The sequence below is a fragment of the Pezoporus occidentalis genome, unplaced genomic scaffold, assembly GCF_034315485.1.
Source record: "Pezoporus occidentalis ecotype Australia unplaced genomic scaffold, CSIRO_AGI_Poc_V1 ctg71, whole genome shotgun sequence".
In the NCBI taxonomy this organism is placed as follows: Eukaryota; Metazoa; Chordata; class Aves; order Psittaciformes; family Psittacidae; genus Pezoporus; species Pezoporus occidentalis.
Window position 1 is genome coordinate 691,935 of NW_026916062.1, and position 21,840 is coordinate 713,774.

Here is a 21,840-nt window from a genome sequence, read left to right on the forward strand (position 1 = left end):
GAACAGCATATTCTGTATTGTTTTACTTTCATTGAGCAACTCGGACTATTTCCCAAGAGCCCAGATGTTAAATTAATCAGACATACTAAAAAGCATAAAGACTATTACTTGTAATAAAAACAGTATACCAAGCCATTCATTAATTATTTGAAGTAACTTCCTTGATGTGTGTTTTTAAGTAACTACATAATGAATAAGTATCACACATGTACAGCACCATAATCAAAACGGGACAAGCATTGTTACCAATTTGGGAGAGAGGTTGTACAATTAGCTACATGTTGTATCTCCACAATTAGCACAAAGCAGAATTTCGATTCTGCAGTAAATCTAGAAGATTCCTCAAGTAACATAAATGCAACAGGTGGGGCGAAATGGCAAGGAAAATGGAAAAAAAAAAAATCAAATGCCTTAAACCAAAATGTCTTTCATGGTACATGTTAGAACATGCAATTTAAACAGTCGTGGAATATTCTGCCCTGCAAAATCAGTTACGTAACATTGACTTAATTACAGTAACTTGTATGGACTACTGCAAGGAAAGGCTGAAAAAAAAAAAATCATGCTTCCCAAGATTACAACAGCACAAAACAAAGTAAAAGGTGTCCTTCCTGCCCAGCAGAAGATAATCATAATAGGGTTATCACTTCACTTAATAAGTCTTGTACTCTGGCCATGAACAAGTCCATGGGAAAAATGAGACTCGTGATGTGCAAGGACAATAGTACACTGCCCTTCCTTATCACTACAAGTTTGACAAAACACCTTGTTCAGAACTGCCTACTTTAGTATCTTTGACTAAGTTTTTATTGTAGTAAGATTTTAAATAATTTTGAGCAACCTCAGTTCCTTCACTACTATCTGTGATAGTGAAGTGCATTTTTTTTCTCCAAGCCAAATGATACTTCAAAGGCAAGTCTATTCCTTTTGTCTTTAAGCAGGTACCACTATGCTTCACATAAAAACATCCTGCAAGTTCATTTATATCCACTGCAGTTAACAAAAAAGCCCACCATCACCCACCCACCCACAAACAAACACACACAAAAAAAAAAATAACCCAAACAAGACAGAAAGTACTCCCCGCAAAAAAAAACACTCCATCAAAACAGGCTGTGCTTTCGTGTGATGTGAAAATTCCTCCTTAAGGATAAAGTGGATTATAATCAGCTTAAATGCCCTGGAATTTAACACAACTTCCCTTGTAACTGACTGGTTGGAGTACTAACTTTCTTACAGCTCTCTACACACTGACAAGGTAAAAAAAACACTGAAGGAAGCAAAGCACAAATGGAAATTCAGACCTGTCTGCCAACAAGGAGTCACAGCAGCACACAGTTTAAATCCCCTCTCCCAGCATCTATGGTTTTGGTTCCATGGAGATCTAATTTAGCCACTTGCTGCCACTACCTCCTTCTCCCTTTCCCATTACTTACCCTGTCCTACTTCTAGTTATGCAGGGCCACTGTTTATTTTGCACTGGCCCCAACACATGTTCAGTATCAGTCAATTTAACCCACTAACCTGCCCAAAAACCTCCTCAGAAAAACTCTCAGTTTTCTGACAGGTATAATTAGATCACAGAGAGATCTGATAGGTTCCAGAGCCAGTAGAAGGGCAGGCAGTTAGAATTCAATGGCCAAGACTATAGTGGGAAGAATAACTTAGCTTTCTGGTACATAAACTCTTAACAACCTAATTGTCACACAACTTCTTAACCTTAATAGTGGCAAGCACACGAAGCCTGAAATAGGCAGCTATATCCAAATCCTACTAGTCCCCCTTCTACCTTCATCTCTATGCATTAGAAACTGGCATTTACCTTTCTAGGCCATCACTTTTATTTTGCTTCCAGGTTCTTATTATTCTCATCACATCCTCATCTCATACCTTTGGAGGCAAAGGTTCACTGGACTGCAGTATTGCACAGAGCACATGCACACACTAGTCAAAAAAGCACACATGCCTAATTTATATAAGAACATAATACCCACAGTATTTATCATTTGGCTCCTTACCCAGCATTAAGTTCTATCATATTTTTGTTCAGTGAAAGATTTCACCGAATGGTCTAGACTGACACATCAGTCTCCCCTTAGTCCTTTTCAACTTCATAAAGTCAGCAAGTAATTTTGTTTTCTCTCTATTCCTCACCTTACTTTTGACATTCAACCTAAGAGCTTCCACGGGATTCACTCTACTCACTTAAATTATCTGACTTAATAGGAATTCTGTGAAATCCTCCTTGGTTACGATCAACCAAACTAATTCACCTACCTCATCATGCTTTCTGTTCCCCAAACAGCTAAAAGCTTTTCAAGCATGAAGAGTATTATCTAACCTTAGGTCACTGGATGGTTTGTCATTAGCAGAAATTATCTCTTTAAATCTACTTTTTGACAGCAGTCAGCTTTTGATGCATGACACTTGGCTACTCGACCCAAGACCTTTTAAAGTCATATTAATGCAAGAAACATTAAGAAATATTGTTAGCTCGCCATACGTATTGAAATCCTGTCAGTATTTTGTTATCCTAGTTTTAAGCGGTTTCACACTATTTTTCTATTACGCAGCTATAATATTGTGGATCAAATCACACATTTTAACAATGTATGGATATGTATTCTCAAATAATGAAAAGTACACAGCAGTGAACATATTTATCAGATCATTATCTTTTCATACTCATGCCACTCACCATCTCTTACACATCCATGATTTCAGTGTGGTGCCACAGCACCCATTTTCCCATTTTTGTTTTATTTTTTAAAGCAATTGAGTCCTCAGCAGTACCTAGTCTCTATTACTGGGAAGATCTGCAAGGGGATTCTTGCCAATATTCCTGCCAAAGTCTGACAATTGTTTAAGTACTCTAAAGAAGGTTGGTAAATTAAAAACACTGAAAGTGTTCTAAGTTCTCAGAAACTTTGCTTCCCCATGGACAGATACGTAACAAAAGAGTATTTGCAGAGGGACTAAGAAGAACCTAGTCTTTAAATGTTCTAATGACAATTCAAGACACCATTAGTTAGAAGCATTTAATTAAATAATCCTTTTCCCCTAGGTATAGTAGCAAGCGTTACAGACATCTGGGGCAAAACAAAAAAAAAACAAAACCCCAAAACTTAAAAGTGTACTCCCCAGGTGAAGGAGTTTCCATTTCCGTACAAAGTTTCCCAAGTACTTTGGTAATAGCCTCCAGATGTGAGAGAGAGGATTCTTTAGAACCAGCTCACTGCTCTGTGATAATTCATATCCTCTTCCAAAGAGAAGGTGGTGCTGGACAAGAACAACAACAGTATTTTCATTTCTACTGTAAATTGACTGTAAGAATTAATTCTGAAGTGAGTATTTAGGCTCAGTTCTCACAACAAAACCACCTGTTAAGAGTTCCACATTAAAACACAACTAAAGGCTATGCTTTCCACAATACTAATGTTTTAAAGGCTATATCCATGTCTATTTCTACACTACAGTGCAGTACACCCCGTGGTACATCACAGTCTTCCTGACTCAGGCCATCCAAAAGCAGGTGGCATATAAAGCGACAAAGAATTCCTATTCAAATAAACTAGCTTTCTCCAGTGAAGCACTACTTTATCAGAAAATTTTGCTACCTGTTGAGGACTATTATCTGTATTATTAACAAAAAAAAAAAAAAAGTTTTCTCATTAAGCAGCTACCAAGCTCAAAACCAGAGCACTCTAGAACGGACTGAAAGCAAAATCTTCTTACTCTCCTTGTGGCTGGTGGCTTCATTTTATTTTTAAGTAGTCCCATTAAAAACGACATTTCAGGAAATTCTTAAACGACAGAAAAAGAACTGGTATGTGAAAAATTGAACCCAAAACATATGTGGAGTGGCTTCCTGGCTATAAGTTTATTAACTCTTAAATAAGGAGTAAGAAAATCATCTATAATTAGTGTATGGAAATGTATTCTATTGGTGGAATTCATCTATTAGAATCATAGAATGGTTTGGACTGGAAGGGACCTTAAAGCTCATCTAGTTCCAACCCCCTGCCAGATGCCAGGACACTTTCCACTAGACCATGTTGCTAAAAGCCAGGTACAACTTAGCCCATTTAATAAGCTTGATAACTTATTTAAAACTATTTATTAACTATTTTAATAAATATAATTTATTTTACTGTGAATAATGGCAAGTAACCCTAGTAACAGACTGACTTCTAATGCATTTTAAAAGAATAAAGAAGTATTTTTAAGAATTTTTCCATTTTAATTTTCTTTAAAATGGGGAGACTACAGGAAAAATAAAAGGCATCAATGTTGCTGGTAAAAGGATATGAAAGTCAAAACCACAGTGCTCAGCAATATGATGATGCTGAAGACATAATGGTTATGTGTAGGATATTCAGTTTCTGAGAAATAAGCCTGGAAAATGAATACAACAAGCCTATGTAATTTATTATAATGTAGACAGCACAGAATAACATAAAAAAAATTCAATAAATTAAACCCGTAATATCATAATTGCCAATATTAAAATGTGGAAATATTTCAAATTGAATATATAACTTTCAGAAAGCATTTTGGGAGACTTTATATGACAGTATTTAAAAAGTTATTTTTAAGGTATTTACTCTTCATTTCATGCTACAGTATCTCACACATGAATGTAGACTTTTCCATTTTCAGTATGGGAGGTGCATTTGTATGACAAAGGAAAAGGCAAAAGCAGGAGACTGAGGAAGACAGGAAGACTGGAAAGAAACAGATACTCCCATTCATGCCTCTAGCTCATATATGGTTTTATTCGCTGAACCTTGATATTTACACCAAATCACAGGTACTTTCAGTTGGTGCTAACTTTGGCAAAACATTTTAATAGTATCTTCAAGCCACATCGCTACATTCAGCTGGTCAAAAATTATCGCTCATCTAAAACATGTATTTTCAAAGCTAAGACTCTCTTTTGCCTAACTAAAGGGGAAAAACAAAATAATCAAACTAACTACTCTTACAGAACTCTACCTTTCTGGACTAGCAATACTCTTTTAAAGAATTATGTGTCATCTCCCAGAGTTGTGGTGGCTTTACTGATTTTCTGAATTTCAGGCTAATAAAATTCCTCTCTGGGAATTCTTCTCTAATAGTTTGAGAACTTTAAGTAACTCCTGATCTCCTCCATCAGAGTTCTGTAACTATTTTGCCTATCAGTTTCATCAAATTATTGCCTTGTGGATGGCTAGAATATGCCCGTAACTACTGTACCTGTCTCTCAACATTCCTTATATGTAATCACACGGTTTTACAGCTACAGATTTTGCCAGGATAAGAAGCAGGCAATATATCAGATATAAAACATTAATGTAAGACTTTTGTTGTTAATACATGTCTGACATATTTTTTTAAGAAGTTCCAGTAAGAAGTTCTTCTTGTGCTAAGACTTTATTTGTGAAATATTTAAACATCACAGATGTTCCCTAAACCACAGAAAGCACCTGAAATCATGGTAGAAACTGACTTCAGATAAAGACTTCATGGTATAACCATACCCGCTATGCACATCCGTTACCCGCCATTAGGCAGATTTCCCAGACAGTTGTTGGTTACTCACATCACCTGCATTGTGCAGCATTGGCCCATTTTAACCTCTACATTCACTTCTGCTTTATTTTGAAGCTCTCTGCTTAGTATAACAATTTCATTATCTAAGAAAAAAGGGGGGGGGATTTTTAAAATTTAACTATCTATATATTTAATGTATATTAAAATACACCATTTAAGTTCAGTCTCAGAATGAACCATGCAGAATTTAGATTAAAATAGCACTTCACTAAACTACATTGCTGAAATCAGCAACCTGCAAGTACTAAATACCATTCAAACAGCTGCCAGCAATATTCTCATAAAAAATGCAAAAACATGAATCACAGAAAAATTTTACAGGTCCAGTGTACTTACAACACTTGAAGCATAGTAGCTCTGTACTTACAAAACGCTTTGTCATGTTCATCCAGAAAATCACTTATCCCCTCTATGACAAAATTTGAGCAATTTCAACACCAAAAGCACAAACCATAAAAGTCAATCCACTCGAGGTTAAGCTCCAAAAATTACTTTAACACTTCAATAGCTTATTAGAAATATTTTGTTACCCACTAAATATTAGTTTCTAAGAGTCTCACAGTAGTTTAAACTTATTCAATAAATTCTACCAATCCAACAGTAACACTGTCTCAAGACAGTGCATACACTGCAGCAGTAAGTTCCGCCTTACTTGAAATAGTTGGAACATGTGGCTGATTCCTTCTATAAAATCAGACACCTGAAAAAATACTAACCTGTACACTCAAGCATAAATTTGATAACCACTGGGAGAGGCTTTGGTCACTTCACAAATGTCTGCATCTGTGCCAGAGACAGTACCAAGGGGAAATCCAAGAAGTTTACAGAGAAGGCAGCAAGCCTCAGCCTAAAAAAAATTTATGGTTGCCCAGAATACACAAGAAAGCGCACACTTTAGAGTACTGGATTGAAGTGCCTGAAGCCACAAGCAAGTCATTGTTTAAGAATTTGTTTACTCTCTATTTTTGTTTCTCTGACTTGAAAATTGAAGAGGCTCAGCACATTCATATGCTGGAGATTTAAAAAGCAACTAAAACACTAGAAAGAATTATAAAAAAACAATGAATGATTGGGGAAAATGAAAAATGGAGGGGAAACGTTACCTATAAAGGACAACAGATCTCTCTCAAACTGCAGGAGAATGACAACTAGTTGACCAGGTGACTGTCAAAATAAAACACTTGCTCTTAAGCATACATGAGACATAAGCACAAAATTTAACTTTTCTTATCTAAAAACATTCATCCAACAGCTTCTGGCAACACTCCCGTGCAGTTATTTTCATAGAAGTTTCCAAACAACTTACTACTAGAAATATGGGTGAAATGCAGTTCTAAGGTTGGCTGAAGTTTGGCAACTGCAGAATTTCAATACATACACCACCACAAAAGTGCAAGCTCCCTGTAAACCCTGTCTCTTCAAAGAATAAACAAAATTATATTTAAACATTTTTCATCAGCAGACAGATTTCTGGCCTATCAAAAAGTCCTTAACAATATATTCTGCACAACTCTCAGGCCCTGAAGTGTAAGAAATAGGAGTTAAATGAGCAACAGTTAAAGAAGACTCATTTTCACTTTCTATGAATAATTCTGGAAAAGCTTCATGTGCAACAGTAAACTCATGATCTGTTCTGCTATGAGCTCTGTGGAGTGTCAATGCTGGCTTTGGGATGACACACAAGATTCTACTATTTGCATTTTATAAGTTCATGCTTGGGGGGTGAGAGCTATTTATGGTGCCCGTCTGCTGGGTAGTACAGTATTTTTTGAATGTGTGATTATATGGAAATAAAATACTGATTTTTATATATGTGTACATATGCACATACATATTCCCCTACAAACAGTTATACATCCTGTAGGTTAGTATAAGTCCTTGTTTAAAGAACAAGCAACTACTACAGGCATTAGGAGGTAGGGGGAAAAAAACGAGAATGAGAGCTGACATGAAGACAAATCTGTTTGCAAGCACTGGCCTGTACCACCTACTGCAGTTCAAGTCACAGCACAAGACTTAGTAGTTTGGACTGCAGAACAGGAAAAGACCAGTCTAAACATCAAAGACCACCTCTCATAATCATAATACTGGTACAGAACTGTGAGCCATTGGGCTTAGGGAAGCCTGAAAAACACTGAAACCTCAAATCTTTCTTTTGTTCAAATGGGAAAGACAACAAGACAAAAAAAGAGCAAACCAAACATTCCTAGATATAGAAGCGTATGTCAGTACCTCTCACTGACTATTACCACACCAAATCTAAATTCCAATATAAAATCCATTTATTTTGAAAGCAATCATGTACTAGAATGAATAGTATGATCTATTATAGCAGCCAGTCAGCTAAAACATTAGAAAATTCATCGTGGATTCCACAACATTCACGTTCGCTCATAATTACCAGCACCACCACAATCCACACATTTGTGATTAAATAGAGCACTGATTTCAATTATTCCTAACCAGAAAACAGTCTCTTCTGTATCATAGTTTCTTTTTCAGATGTGGAAGGGTAGCACATCATTCACTGCAGTTATAGTTGCAGTTCTCTGAAACAACGGACACCATTTTGTAGACAGATACTGCCTCATCAAACGGGGGGGGGGTGAGGGATGTTTGTAGAATTTCTTAAGGTGCAGTTTTACTGCAGTGTGAGTCAATCCAAATGTGTCAGACCTGTCCCTCCATTACTCCAGCTGATGAGTGACACCACTGAAACACCCGTTTTGTTGGTCAGGTTACTTTTCAAATAGCTCTGCTTCCTGAAGCAGCCCACTGCATAGCTGTAAAAAACGCATAGGGGAGAGTAGGATTGCTTCAGTCCAGTCTTAGGGTGCAGTTAAATGAATCTTTAGGTTGATTTAATAAGGTCAAACCCAATGAACACAGTATTATAAATTAAGCTGTCACTGCAAATACAGTTCTGCCAACCCAAGACTGTCAGATAGCTTTGGCCAACATAAGGAGGGGGTAGTAAGTGACTGCATTAAGTCACATTGACCTAAGTGAAAACTAACCTGAAAAAAAAAAAAAAAAAAAGCAGTTTTGAATAGGATCACTTCTGCAATCCACTAGTCTGCAGGCCAGAGACACATCTGGATTGGCATGTGGGAAAGGATGGCCCACAAGCAAGCCAGAGTACTTTACTAACTCAAAGCACTGGCTTTGGTGTTTGTGCTTCCAAGCATTCCAGTAGAGTGAAGCATACCAGGGCTTGATTTGGGGCACTCCTCCAGCTACTGGTGTAGCAACTCCAGCATTTCCAACTACACTGCTTTCCCCCTCCTTGCCTACAACCACTGCGTGCCTCTATTTTTAACTTTTTTTTTTCCCCTTCTTACTCTTCACCAACTTGATTTGTTTCTATGACTCAATAAGGCAAATGACTTTGAATCGTTATTCTCCCTGAACAGCAGTGGAGATGAGTAACTGTTTCTTTCAGTAGCAGCGTCAACTTACAGAGTACTCAAAGTAGTCGAATACCAAGGTACAACAATATCAGGATGACTTCCAAAACACAATTATGGCAGTTTGTAAAGGGGACCTGCACTTTTTTATTTTTAGATAAACTAACGTGCTTTTGACTATGTTGAAATACCCACTGTGCACATCAGCTCAGATTACTAACCTGACTTGTAGAACTAACCTGTCATTACTTACCCCTCCACTTTTCCACCTTCCTATTTTGCCCACAGCTTTGTTTTCAAGCAGATTGATAAAAATGATGAAAAGCAGTGGGAAAAATCTCAACAATCCCTCTAAAAATACTAGCAATTAATATTTTCCTCATTTCTGAAATTCCAAGACTGGTTTTAAAGTTAATTTTATGGGGATGTTGCATGATGCCAGGCTTCTAACCAAAGTGTTGACAGGTGTTAAATCAGATAGTATACAGAAACTCATCACAGCCCACAGATTGGAGTCAGAGTGACTCTAAAGAGTCTCAGGACAGCGTGAATTAGGGCACAGTTCAACAGTACAATTTCTCAGGAGGCAGAGCCAGTGTGACAGTCCCTAAAGATGTCTCTGAAAGCAGCGTCACTGCTAGATATAATGCAGTGAACAACTCCATCCTCTTAGCTCTATATGGGCATGACAAACCAATTTTAGCATCAGAAACAGCACAGAGCACTGCAACTCTAGGATTAATGCGCTTTAATCGACACAACAAATCCAATTCACACCAGAAAGCTCCGAATTTGCACAAGTACCTAAACCAAGAACAACAGGCAAAGATGTCAAAATGAAACAAAATTAAATGGCAGCATTTTTACTTTGTAATCCAACTGAAGGAGTTTTAACCTTTAAAGCAAAACAAAGGCTAGGACTAAAAGAGAGCGACTGAAAAATATTACACGCCACCCTCGCTGAGGTTTAGAAACACAGCCTTTAACTTGGTTTTCACTCCATTTCAAAGATACAGATTTTGTACTGGGTGAACCCTCCCATTTCCTAAAGCAAAATTTTTGTGATTTTACAGCAGTCTAGACTACTGGTTCCAACTGGAACAAAGCTGCAATCTTACTTCCAGATTTCCCAATTTCCCTTAGGCTGCAGAGTTATGCCTTCTTTCATATTCTACATTTTCTAAGAAAAAATGTCACTAACAGCTCACAAATGCAACTCCTAGACCTTAATTTACTGACTTCACACAAGCAAAAATAGTTCTGCTTTTCTTGCCACTGGAATTTTACTGGTGATAGCAGAAGCGGGAGCTTTATAGAAGAGATGGATTAGAAGTTTTCCAGAAATAATAACACATGCCAACTACATTTACAAAGGATGAATAAGGTATTTGAATAAACATGTATTTTCAGCAAAAAAAGCTTTAAAGTTGCCTAGCAGTTCTTTGGTTTGCTTTGTTAGTATAGCAGTTCAGTGCTGAGAAAGAACCACCCTGTTAAGAAAATCAAACATATAGGGTAGCCTTTTCCATCTCCCCCCAGATTGCTGAATTATATTTCTACTATCAAAAGAGTACTGAGTTTACTTCATCTCATTCTTACTACTTCAACAGCTTAAGAACTGAACTTCACTTATTCTACAATACATTGTGCTATTGTACAAAGGGGCATAATTTCTCAATGATTCTTCTTTACTGTTTCATGTAAACAATGTTTTAAAAGAAATTATATCCTTTCTGACTAGGACATCAGGACTAAAGCCCACAGAAAAGCACTGCAGTCAGTAACAGTTAAATAACTACCAGGTTTTATTCCTAAATCACAAGAAAATAACAGGTTTTATAGTCCTCAAAATTTAATTTCCAATAATTCCCTAGTAAATTATTCATATAGTTTGATTAAATTTCAATAATGAGTTTATTATGGAGAACCATTACTGCATTTTGGATAATTAAGTACATGCATGTATTTTCAAACAGTAACAGAACACCACAGTTAAAACACAAAATGGTACTAAACCAACAAGATTTACCCTACTTTGAATACTCTATCTGAAGGAAGAGTAAAAATTTTAAGGGCAAATATCCAACAGCACTTTCATTAAATTAGTAACACAAGTAAAGTAAATCAGGTTTTTTCAAGGAAAAACTTAACAAACTTTACATCCACACTGTATCATAAAGCTCAAATTGGAAATTTTCTACATATTAAGCACTTCCTAAGGTCAATTCTAGTTTCACCGGACACATTTTGCCCCAGCATTTATAATATCACCATGATTCTAAGCAGCCAAAAAAAAACACCAGGACCCTCTCAAATTATGTGAGAAAAATACTATAGAAAACATTAACTAAAGAGCCACTGGCTTTAAGTTAAAAAACTAGTAATGTTTTCAAATACCATATACAGCCCTCTACCAGTCTGTGGTTTAAGAGAGTATTAAAAAGTTTTTGTGCTTCATTTTAGTGTTTTATCTCCTTTACTGCTGCTATATGAATGAGTTTTATCATGCGCAACAGTATTAAGGATGGCTGGTTTCCAAAAGATCTGTTTTCCATCACTCTCCCCCAGAAGAGCTGCCAACTCACTCCCCCTTCTGTATCCCTCACTCTCATCCTCTCGCACTGCCTGCCCACTTCCCCCGGGTGCCGTGCCTGGAGAGCTGGGGAAGGGGCAGCATACCCCCTATGTCTGAAACGCCCACGTGGACATTAGTTGAATTTATTCCAGCTACCACACGGGCTGCTGCCTTTTGAAATGTTTAACAGTGCTGGTCCAGTTTCCTTTTATCAACAGAATTAGGATGTCTCTATTCTGCTCAGCACCAATTAGAAAAATCTTTCATCTCTGAAACCTTTGCCCAACTGCCAGCAAACTTTGAACTAATGTAACTTCAGGGAAGATCAGGAACAAAGAAATTAGACTGGCTGATTGGATTCATTAGAAAAGCAAGCTAAAAACATTTGTCCAGACAAAGCTCTATCACATACCCAAAATAAACTGAAAGACACAAATATGTTTTCTTTCCATTTATGAGACTAATTCTCAGGCACTAAAACTGCAGTAGTAAAATTTTCATAATGAGTAAAAGTTTTAAGTTGGCCTTTTGATGGTCCCTCATGCTAGATGCAACAATTAAAGTAAACAGATCAGTAAGTTACAGAGTAGTAAAACAAAACAAAACACACCTGTACACTTGCAGATCTAAAGCTATTCCTTGATGGCCAATCAAGTTATTTTCACAGAAAGCTGTCAGATGGACAGAGACTACAATCACAGAGGAAAGGGAATCCTTTAGTGACTCCAAGCAAATGCTAACACTACTACATATTAACATGACTACTTTTTTTTAAAAAAAATCGTGTGCATTTTTCAGGTGCTATAGCCAGCAAGGAAGGGTTTGGGGGAAGACTCCAGAAATATCCGATTTCTCCAAACTCCTTTTAAAATAGTCTTTCTCCTTCTCTTCCATCTACAATGTCTGTATCTGTTAAAAAAATATTTGTAAATAGAAGAGACCAATGTCTCCTTAATGCTTATGATGTGTTTTGCTAGCACAAAACTTTTTCTCTGCTTCAACAGTTTGGAAAGTTTTGATAAATCTCCTGGAGAATAAATGATGTAATTTCTGCCATGAGATATTAAAATACAACACTAAAAATGCAAGGCCTAAAATTGCTCATGACCACCAAATTGTGTTGCAGCAAAAGGTGACAGTCTCTATTCATACATGACAACAGAGTACCATTAAGATTAGGTAATATGACTGAACAACTAGAAAGAAGTGGGAACTCACTTGAAAATAGCCAAGAAATTAAAAAGGCTGACCAGTGTCTTCACAGTAAATTTTAATGGATTTTTCCCCTGCCATGGCTGCAAAGCTGATCCTAACAATGCAGCTCTTGACATCTTCATCAGATATGTATCTTCTGTTTCACATAAATAAAACATATGTTTAGAATATCCCATGCTAGCTAGGTACCACGAAGTTTTCAACATTAATTTCTAAGCAGGAACATACTCAGTGCCAATTTTATCTTTGTTTACCTTTAACAGTACGTCATCATGCTTAAGACATCTTTGCAACAGCCAAATCCTGATGTCAGCACAGCATACAGTTCATTAGTTTACTGCAGCTGCAGAGCCAGCAAACACACATTGCTTTGAGTGACACCAGCAATAAGCATGTGTTTTAGATTTCTAGGTAACAATGATGATTAAAAAGATACTGCAGTCTGGAAAAAAATCTTGTATGAAGAATCTTTAACACAGATTGGTGACCAGGCAAAAGTCTGGTTTCGTTAACTACCAGAATGGCTATAATATATACCATGAACGAATGATCTGCTAATTATTTTGTCATTTTTCTTTCTGGTTGCAAAGATGCACATATGCATTAAGCAGACAAAATAATATGAATTTATTCAAGTAGACAAGGAAGAAAAGTAACCTCAGATAACGTTTAATTTCCCTTCCTACCAATCATCTCCATATTACTGTCTGCAAACCAAGGGATAATTTTTCTTTCACTTCACTGTTGTGAGATTAACACTTAATTTATGAGTCTTTGAGCACAGTTAAGGCTCCTGCTGTTTTGCAGACCTTTGTGTACAAACTCCTCATGAAAATACAGCTACATGTGAAGGATCTTGTATCCAAACTTTATTTAAATTATCTGAATACACAAAAAGTCTCCCACATTATACCATAAAAATACATACTGACAGGCACCCAAAGTAAGTGATTTATATGATTAAAGCATGTCATTTATATGAAAGACAACACCAGTTCAGCTCTACTCAGCCACAACTTTCCAGTATAACCCTAAGAAATACTTAACCTTCAACAATTATTCCAGTTTCTATTTTAACGAGTGCTCTTTCTTCAGGAGGGGGTCAAAACCAGAAATTCCTAATTTGCTATCTGTCATTCATTATTTTGTATGCTTTTATCACAATAATTCCTTTCATCTCTTTTCCACAGTAAACAATCTTATGCTTCTAAAACCTCCAGTCAGCCTCCTCAATCCTAATGTTTATGCACTCTTTGGGAAGCGATTATGTATCTTCAGGGTTTTGTTGGGTTTTTCCCCTTAGAAAAAAAAATAAAACCAAACAAACAAACAAAAAAAAACCAAACCAACAACAACCAAAAACACACAAAACACACAAACAAAACCAACAATGCACACACACAAAATACCCACCCCACCATGAAAACTTGAAGCCATTACTTCCTTTAGTCCACAGAAAGGACTTGCTCTGGAGTTAATCAAGGTTGTCTGGTAGAGAAGCATACTGCCCAAAGGCCATCTTTCTTATTAAATGAAGCTGGAAGGCTGTAACTGAAGGAAAACACTGCAAGAAAGGAATCCTATACTATCTTTAAAAACAGTTAAGCCTGATGTTAAGCCACCTATCACAAAGCTTCTATACAATGCTTGTTACATAGCCTATAACAAAGTTCTCACAGAAAACATTTGTCATTTTCTGGGTTCTTAAGTAGAGAAAATGAGGTCTGGTTTACATTAGTGCTAGGCACTCAGAAATGTAACTGAAATCAAAGGAACTTGTGGTCTGAACACAAAGTGCAACAGAATGCATAGTCACTTCAGAAGTCACATTTTAGAAATGCCAACTCAGGCATATGAAGCCAGCTTGTCTTTCTTGTATTTGGATTTTCCCTTTTCAGTAGCTCTTCAGTTCCCCATCTTTTAAACTGTGATTAACATGATGTACCCATCCCACAAAAAAAGTACTAGTGCAAGAATAAAATTAGTAATTTTTGGAGCTTTCTAATAGAATACACATTGCTTTGAGTGACACCAGCAATAAGCATGCGTTTTAGATTTCTAGGTAACAATGATGATTAAAAAGATACTGCAGTCTGGAAAAAAATCTTGTATGAAGAATCTTTAACACAGATTGGTGACCAGACATAAGGACTTCTGAACTAGCCTGTGCATTTTGGTGGTCTGTCATCGTAAGTCATCATTCCTAATTTAGCAGCCTCTGTTTCTTCCCCCTTTTAAATTGGGGCTTCTTTTCTTTCACAATATATTTATCTTATTGTTGCCAGGAAACCATTACAATAATACTGTACATGTGAAATTGCCACTAATTACCGACGCACTTGTAACAAAAGAAAATTATCAGATACAAAACCAAAGGGGTGTCGTCATCAATCAATCTGAAATTCAGGAGCATCTGGGGGAACTGTGTGAGCCTACATATGGTCTATTTCTCTAAGGATGGAGAAAACTGGGACATTTACAAAGCAAACAGCTAATATTCCACTGGAATAAAAAAAATGGAAAAGAAAAAAAGAAGGAAAAAAAAAGAAAATCAGAACAAGATTTCTCTGTGTCTGACTAGTGGCCTGTCCTAGTTAATGAAAAACTTGATTGTTACAAGAGTCAAACTAATTAAAAAGATTAAACTATGACCAAAATCAAATTAGAAATTTGGCTTCAGGCTTATGTGGCTAGCAATAGCTCAAGAACATTGCAAACTGCAGTCTGCAGTTAAATACAATTAATGTAAGTTTTCTAATTGTTAGAATAATTAACTGTGGATCGTTTCTGTAACCTGGCTATATGACCTCCACAAAGCTACTTCTAATTCTTAAATATAAGCATGTAAGTACATGCAAGTCAGAGTTCTTAGCCATGAAAACAGCCATATTGTCTAAGTCTTGACAGCAAACCGTATTTATTAACTAATATAATCCAGCATACTTAATGTTTACCTTTTTCCCCTCAAAGGTACCAAATTTTAGTCTATCACAATAGAAAAGATTTTCTTCTCCCAGATGATACGTTAACTTGTATTTTTTTTGTTTCATTCAAAGCAACTACCTAGGCACAACCATGTCAGATCAAAGGTCCATCTAGCTAAACAGTCTCAGAGAGGGGCCATTAATTTATGCAGAAACATCAGGTGAGTGAAGAGCAACTTTTTTTTCTTTTCACATACCTCCAGCATACTCCAGAACATTTAAGCAGCAAACAAGCAACCTTTCTCAAATTTCACATTATGTAACAGATGCCTAAAACCACCTATGGGTAACGTGATAGATTATTAGCATTAACTACTTTTAGTGATATAAGGATAAACTTTCAAAGATAAAGACATGACAGGCCCAACTGCAAAGAGGCCAACATCCAATAACAAGAGGAACATGCAGAAAGACAATGGGAAGAAGGAAAGTGTTTGTTTCACTCTGGCACAAACACGTATCGGATAACTAAGAAATGCCATGGGACAAGATAATGAAGACTTCAAGACACACTAGGAGCACTAACTTTTCCAGGTGATCAGAAGCTAGGCCTTGGGGTGGGATGGCAGGGAAGAAATGGGAAAGATGGTGAAGGGGGGAGTGGTAGTATGGAAATCAAAAGAAACTTTCACAGAAAATGCCAAAAAAGACTACTGGACTGGTTGAAAAAAGGAAAAGCACTCCCCAGCAACAACAACAACAAAACAGAGCATGGTAAACAACACCAGTGATGGTAAAGAACTTCATTGCCCTCACTAAATTCTAACTTATAAACTCTCAATTTCACAAACACATATTTCTTACAGTGCCTGAAACCTTTGTCAAAAAATCCCTGTACTGAAACTAATTTATCAGTCCTTTTTCTTTGGAAGGTTTCAGAAATTTCCTCCTTTTTTTGAGGGGTGCGGGTAATTTTGTATCTTTAGTGTCTGACTAAATGTGCTTTTTACAGATTTTATGAATTTGTGTTGCTTACACTGGTATTTATGGGTAAAAACAAACACTGGACTACAAATATTTTCCTTTCTTTCTACAGTCTCATCATATGCTTTACTAAACTATAGTTGCTGGTACAAAGCTGTACCTGAACTCATCATCATGCATTATTTCTTTTACTTAAAAATATTTAGCAGGCAAGATAGTTTTGCAGAAAAAATACAAAAGTCCCCATCTCCACCTCAGAAGATAACATCTGTAAACATCTGAATCAACTCTGAAGTTCCTTCAGCACTCTAGGGCAGAACTGCCACAGAAAGAAGCTGCTTTTTCCCCTATGCTAGCACAAGTATTTATGAGCTCTCAGGATAAATCAGGCAAGGAAATTATTCAGGCTAAAATTAACACAGATTTGTTTTGTTTAGTTGGTTTTTTTGTTTTTGTTTTGGGGTTTGTTTTTTTTTGTTTTCTTTTCTCTGAAGATTTAACCCAGATCTGTTCACCCATCCGTTTTGGCACGCAGCAAAACAAAATGCTTATAGAGAGGTACAGAAGAGAGCTTGGGACAAGCAGCAGAGTGAGCCACTTCTGTTGGGTGTTTAAGTCAATCTCTGAGAAAGTCTCCAGGCATTTTGGATCAATGGGGCTATTTTTACTGTATCTGACAATTAAGTACACTACTATTGATCTTATTCATAGTGATTACAAGGTTTTATATAAATGAGATCAAGATAGTCTCTTGTGACCAAAGAAAGTTGTATCTGAGATTTAAGTTTACTGACAGCAATACACAAGTCTGGAGTTTGACAAAGCAGTAAAATACAGTCAATTCTGAAACAATTCCAATAGTCAGAGAGAAGCACTGCAGCAAAGCAGATGCTGAGTTTCTAAAAGTTCTTTCAACCTTCAACTATCTTTTGGAAAGAAATATAACACTGCTAGTACAATTTTTCTCAACTTGCATGTAGTTGCTGGCCCAATTTTGGAACTAAAGGAGGAGTACTTGGTTACCTTGTAATAGTTTGGTTTTCTCCACCTTTGTCACTTGGTTGAATAAGTTACCACCTTCCCCACAAGCCTTACTAAATTGACAAGCACCTGAGTTACAGCCCTGAAACCAATCACCATATAACTTGAACAGATGCATTTTAAAGAGGAACATTAGCCTAAAAAAAAAAAGTTGTTCTGTAGTCAAAGTACAGTGAGCTCTCCACTACATGCTAGCTGTCTAGTTTGATTAAATATTATTTGATCTATGAAATGAACACTTGTCCCCAGCCACACCAGTTAAAAATCACTTCTTCAATAGCTGGAATTATACATCACATAACCATCTCAATCTAAAAAGGCACTGACCCATCAGTGTAATTTAATGCCAGAAAACACCTTTTTGACTCCATTAAGCACCTGAACTAGTGTTTCACTCATCATACATATGCAATCTAGAGGCTTTTCCTTTCTACATCACTTCAGAGGTGCATGTTGATTTTAAAATTCTCAGTACTTCCAGGACTGTGCTAATGTTATCAAACAGATATATCAAAACACTGTAAAATAATCTGGCCTACATTTTATTACCCACAGCCCCAAGCAGAAGGAGGGAAAGGATAGAAAAACATTCTTTTTAGAAGTCCTTGGCACAAAAGCTGCTGCTCAGGCACTCTGGGACAGGTGCCCAGAATGTCTCAAGTTCCAATAATAAGAAAAGCCTTCATTACGAGAAGCTATCTGGACACAAAAATACAGATGCAATATCAGAAAACTTGCTAATGAAGACACAAATTTGTAACCAATTAAGTTGGCCATGACTTCAATAAGCTAAAAGAACAAAAATTTGCAGGAACTGACCCAAAGCCTGGTGGCCAAAACAAAAAGTTACACACACACCTTTTCTAAGAGACGCACAGAGCATCTTTAGATCATGCATGGCCAAGGCAGCAGCAAAACCCCTACAATTTCCAAGGACTGGCCCATGCCTGAATTTGTACATTCTGCTAAAGCCAGCGTTTATCATTAGATCATATTTAAGTTATGGAAAGTTGTCTTATAAATAAAAAAAAACAAAAGCCCACTTTTTTAAGCATTTCCATCCCAAGCACTGCATCATCATAATATTCTGCATGCCAAATGAATGTTTTTATAAATCAAGCTGATACAAAGGAACATGGATTTCATGACTAAAGATTATATATGTCTACACAAAGGCATAAAGGAAAAAAAAAGACTTCTTGTTTAGTTCTAAAGTGCACAGAACTTCCAATTTTCTTGATGCTTCAGTAAAGCCAGTATCTGACAAAAAAAAAAAAAACAAACCAACCTCAAATGCAGGTGAAACTATACCAATAAGATAAGAAAAATCTTCCTCTGTTGTTTCAGTGATGGTAGGTCCACTAACAAAGTGTTTGTTCCATTCAGTCTACAGTCTTGAAGTCATCCTTATTCCTTAACACTATTTCATTAAAAGAAATGACAGAAACAAACAAACAAAAAAACAACAAAAAAAACCCACAACCAAGAAAAGATCTGCTCTTAGACTGAAAATTATGTCCAATACATACACATTAATTTAGCACAACATATGCATGACTTTGAAATTCTATTATTCCTATTATCTAGGAATGGCACAGCTCACCATTGCAAGTTCTCCAGCCAGGACAAAATAAAATACTCATTTCAATAAGCACCTCAAAATTGCACTCCTTTCAACACAGACTTTCATACAAGGTCTCTGTCCAAACAATCAAAGCTCTAGGATCTTCTCCTGTAACTGGCAATATTCCACCACAGTTTTGAAAATACTAGGCTGGACTTGTCCATTCACACTTTGCATAAATGTAATTGGACAACAAGGCTCATTTTCAAAGAAACAACTGACGTGTGTCTTGCTGCTTTAAAAGCTAAGCACAAAGCCCACATTCTCTTCACATTTATAGGCAAAGAGATTTTTCAGTGTACTAAGTGATTAGGCAAGACCATGATTTCTGGTTTTTAATCTTTGTGGGGTCACTGCTGTGATGGGAAACAGATCATCAGCAGAGGCAGTATTTTCAATCTCTAAAAAAATTATGATTATCTCTTCACCCTAGGCATAGGACCAAATCCCACGTTACAACTTTCTGATCTGAAGACCACAGAGTTAACTAGCAAGTTGTGTCAATATTTGATCGATGCTCAACTTTATTCTCTATTTTCAGCAGTGTTAAGTAATAATACTACTGCATCACAGTAGCATATCATGTTTCCAGTCGAAAAAGGGATTAAAAAAATAAAAAAACAGAGATAAGCTTCAGTCTCCCCAAGACGCTGTCAAGCAAGCAGAGAAGATGCTTTTGTAACAGTCACTTTGGCTTATGAAAATTTTGCAACTTTGCCAAGTACCAGTTGTACTGAACAGGAAAGAAATATGAAGTATTATATCAAATTCTAAAATCTGAGACAGGATTTACCTATGAAACAACTTCAATGTTTGATCTACCAACTCTAGAAATTACTTTGCTGTTTGCTACCAGTGCTATCTTTTCAGTAAAGAATACCCTTAACTAGATCCACTTGTTTCCCTTGCTCAACTACACTTGCTCAAAGTACTGAAACCCACAAAAACCTTCTTCTAGCTTACCGAAGTTTTCAGTAACATATCCTACATTATTACTCATGATTCCACTTCAGACCTCTCTCCAAAACTGGACATATTTCACACACAAAATAGCAGCTGAATGTATTAACTCTGGCTTTGCAATTACTTGCAAGGCTATGGTCACGAATCACAAAAATGACTCTTCCTCTTTTAAGGAAAAGTAAAGAGGTGGTATTTCCACAACGGTCTGCAGGCAAGCAGGAGATATTTCAACTGTGCCGAGGAAACTCTGGCTGTTCTCCTTTCCAGTTATGAAATGTTTACCTGAACAAGCAAAAGTTGCAGGAAAAGGGGTGATGATCAGGACTGCTCACCTTTAACCGTTTAACCACCTCATCGTTGGTAATTTTGTCCGTAATCTCTTTCACTCCAGGAGGATAGTAGATGATTTTACCATCGGCAGCAGGTTTTGGTTGGGTAGCAGGGAAGTCCATCCTGGTGCTGCTGGTTATAAACTTTCCTTCTCCACAGTCCTCTACCGGCCTCTATCGGTCAGAAAACAAAAGTTCAGCAGAATGGAAACGACTTTCTAACCCTCTTTTTCCATTTCTCACCCTCAATTCGCAGAAGGCCCCGGTTATCACCCCGCCGGCCGCCTCCCCCTACGCCGCCTCCCCTACCCCAGGCGGTGCCGCAGCGAGGCCTGGCCCGCCGCTGCCGCCGCCGCTCCTCACAGCTCCGGCCCCTCCATTCCCCTCCGGGCGCCTCCTTTCATTGCGGGGCTGCTCCAGCCCAACACTGTTAGTTCGGAGCCGACGGGTTTACAATGAAATTTCGGGGTCGATCGAAGGATGCCCCGGGTCCGAGGGCCCGTTACGGCCAAAGGAGAGGGGAGGGGGTGCAATTCCCGGCCCCGAGGGGGGTGCTCCGGCGCCGGCACACCGGCCCCGGAGCCGGGAGACGAGGCCTAAACAGTTAGGCCTCAAAACTATCAGGAGGCAGAGAAACCAACAGGAGAGGGGGAGGGAGGCGGCGGCGAGCACAAACAAAACAGCCCTGCCGGCCCGCTAGCCCGGCGCCGAGACCCCCACCCGCCCCCTCCCGCGGCCCCGGGAGCCCCCCCGGGGAGGGCACCAGGCCACTCTCCACTTTCCATTTGTTCCCGCAACTTCATGTCCCCTCAGCCCCTCGCCCCGCCACCCCTCCTCGCCTCGCCACCTCGCGCCCAGCCGGACCCACAAAGAGCCACCCCAACACCCGACTCCGCGCACACACCCCCGCCGGCCGCAGGCAGCGCGGAGGGGGGGAGCGGCCACAGAGGGAAGCGGGACCCGGAGCCGCCTTTACCTCATGCAGCTCCGGAAGGTGCAGCATTGAGTAGCCTCCGTGCCGGGTGGTCCTCGCCGCTCCGCTGCCACCCCCGCCGGCCGCTGCCCTGACTGCTCCGCCACCTCTCTGCTCCGCGGTGCGGCGGCGGCTCCTGCTCGGGGAGGGGTGGGGGTTGGGGGAAGCTGCTCGGTGGCGGCAGCGGCGGCTGGGGAGAGGGGGAGGCTCCGG

At 38.2% G+C, this 21,840-nt stretch overlaps 1 protein-coding gene across 2 annotated transcripts in view; it reads right to left on the reverse strand.

The window, feature by feature from the left end:
• The window catches only part of PDS5A (PDS5 cohesin associated factor A), a 79,902-nt gene extending 58,139 nt beyond the window's left edge, over window positions 1-21,763 (reverse strand). For both annotated transcript variants that reach the window (XM_062642426.1, XM_062642425.1), the window contains exons 1-2: window positions 21,631-21,763; window positions 20,658-20,828 (exon numbers count right to left, since the gene is read on the reverse strand). In XM_062642426.1, the coding sequence (XP_062498410.1) occupies window positions 20,658-20,828; window positions 21,631-21,657 (198 nt within the window). In that variant the 5' untranslated portion in view covers window positions 21,658-21,763. The remainder of the gene's footprint in view (window positions 1-20,657; window positions 20,829-21,630) is intronic.
• Between the last annotated feature and the right edge of the window lie 77 nt (window positions 21,764-21,840).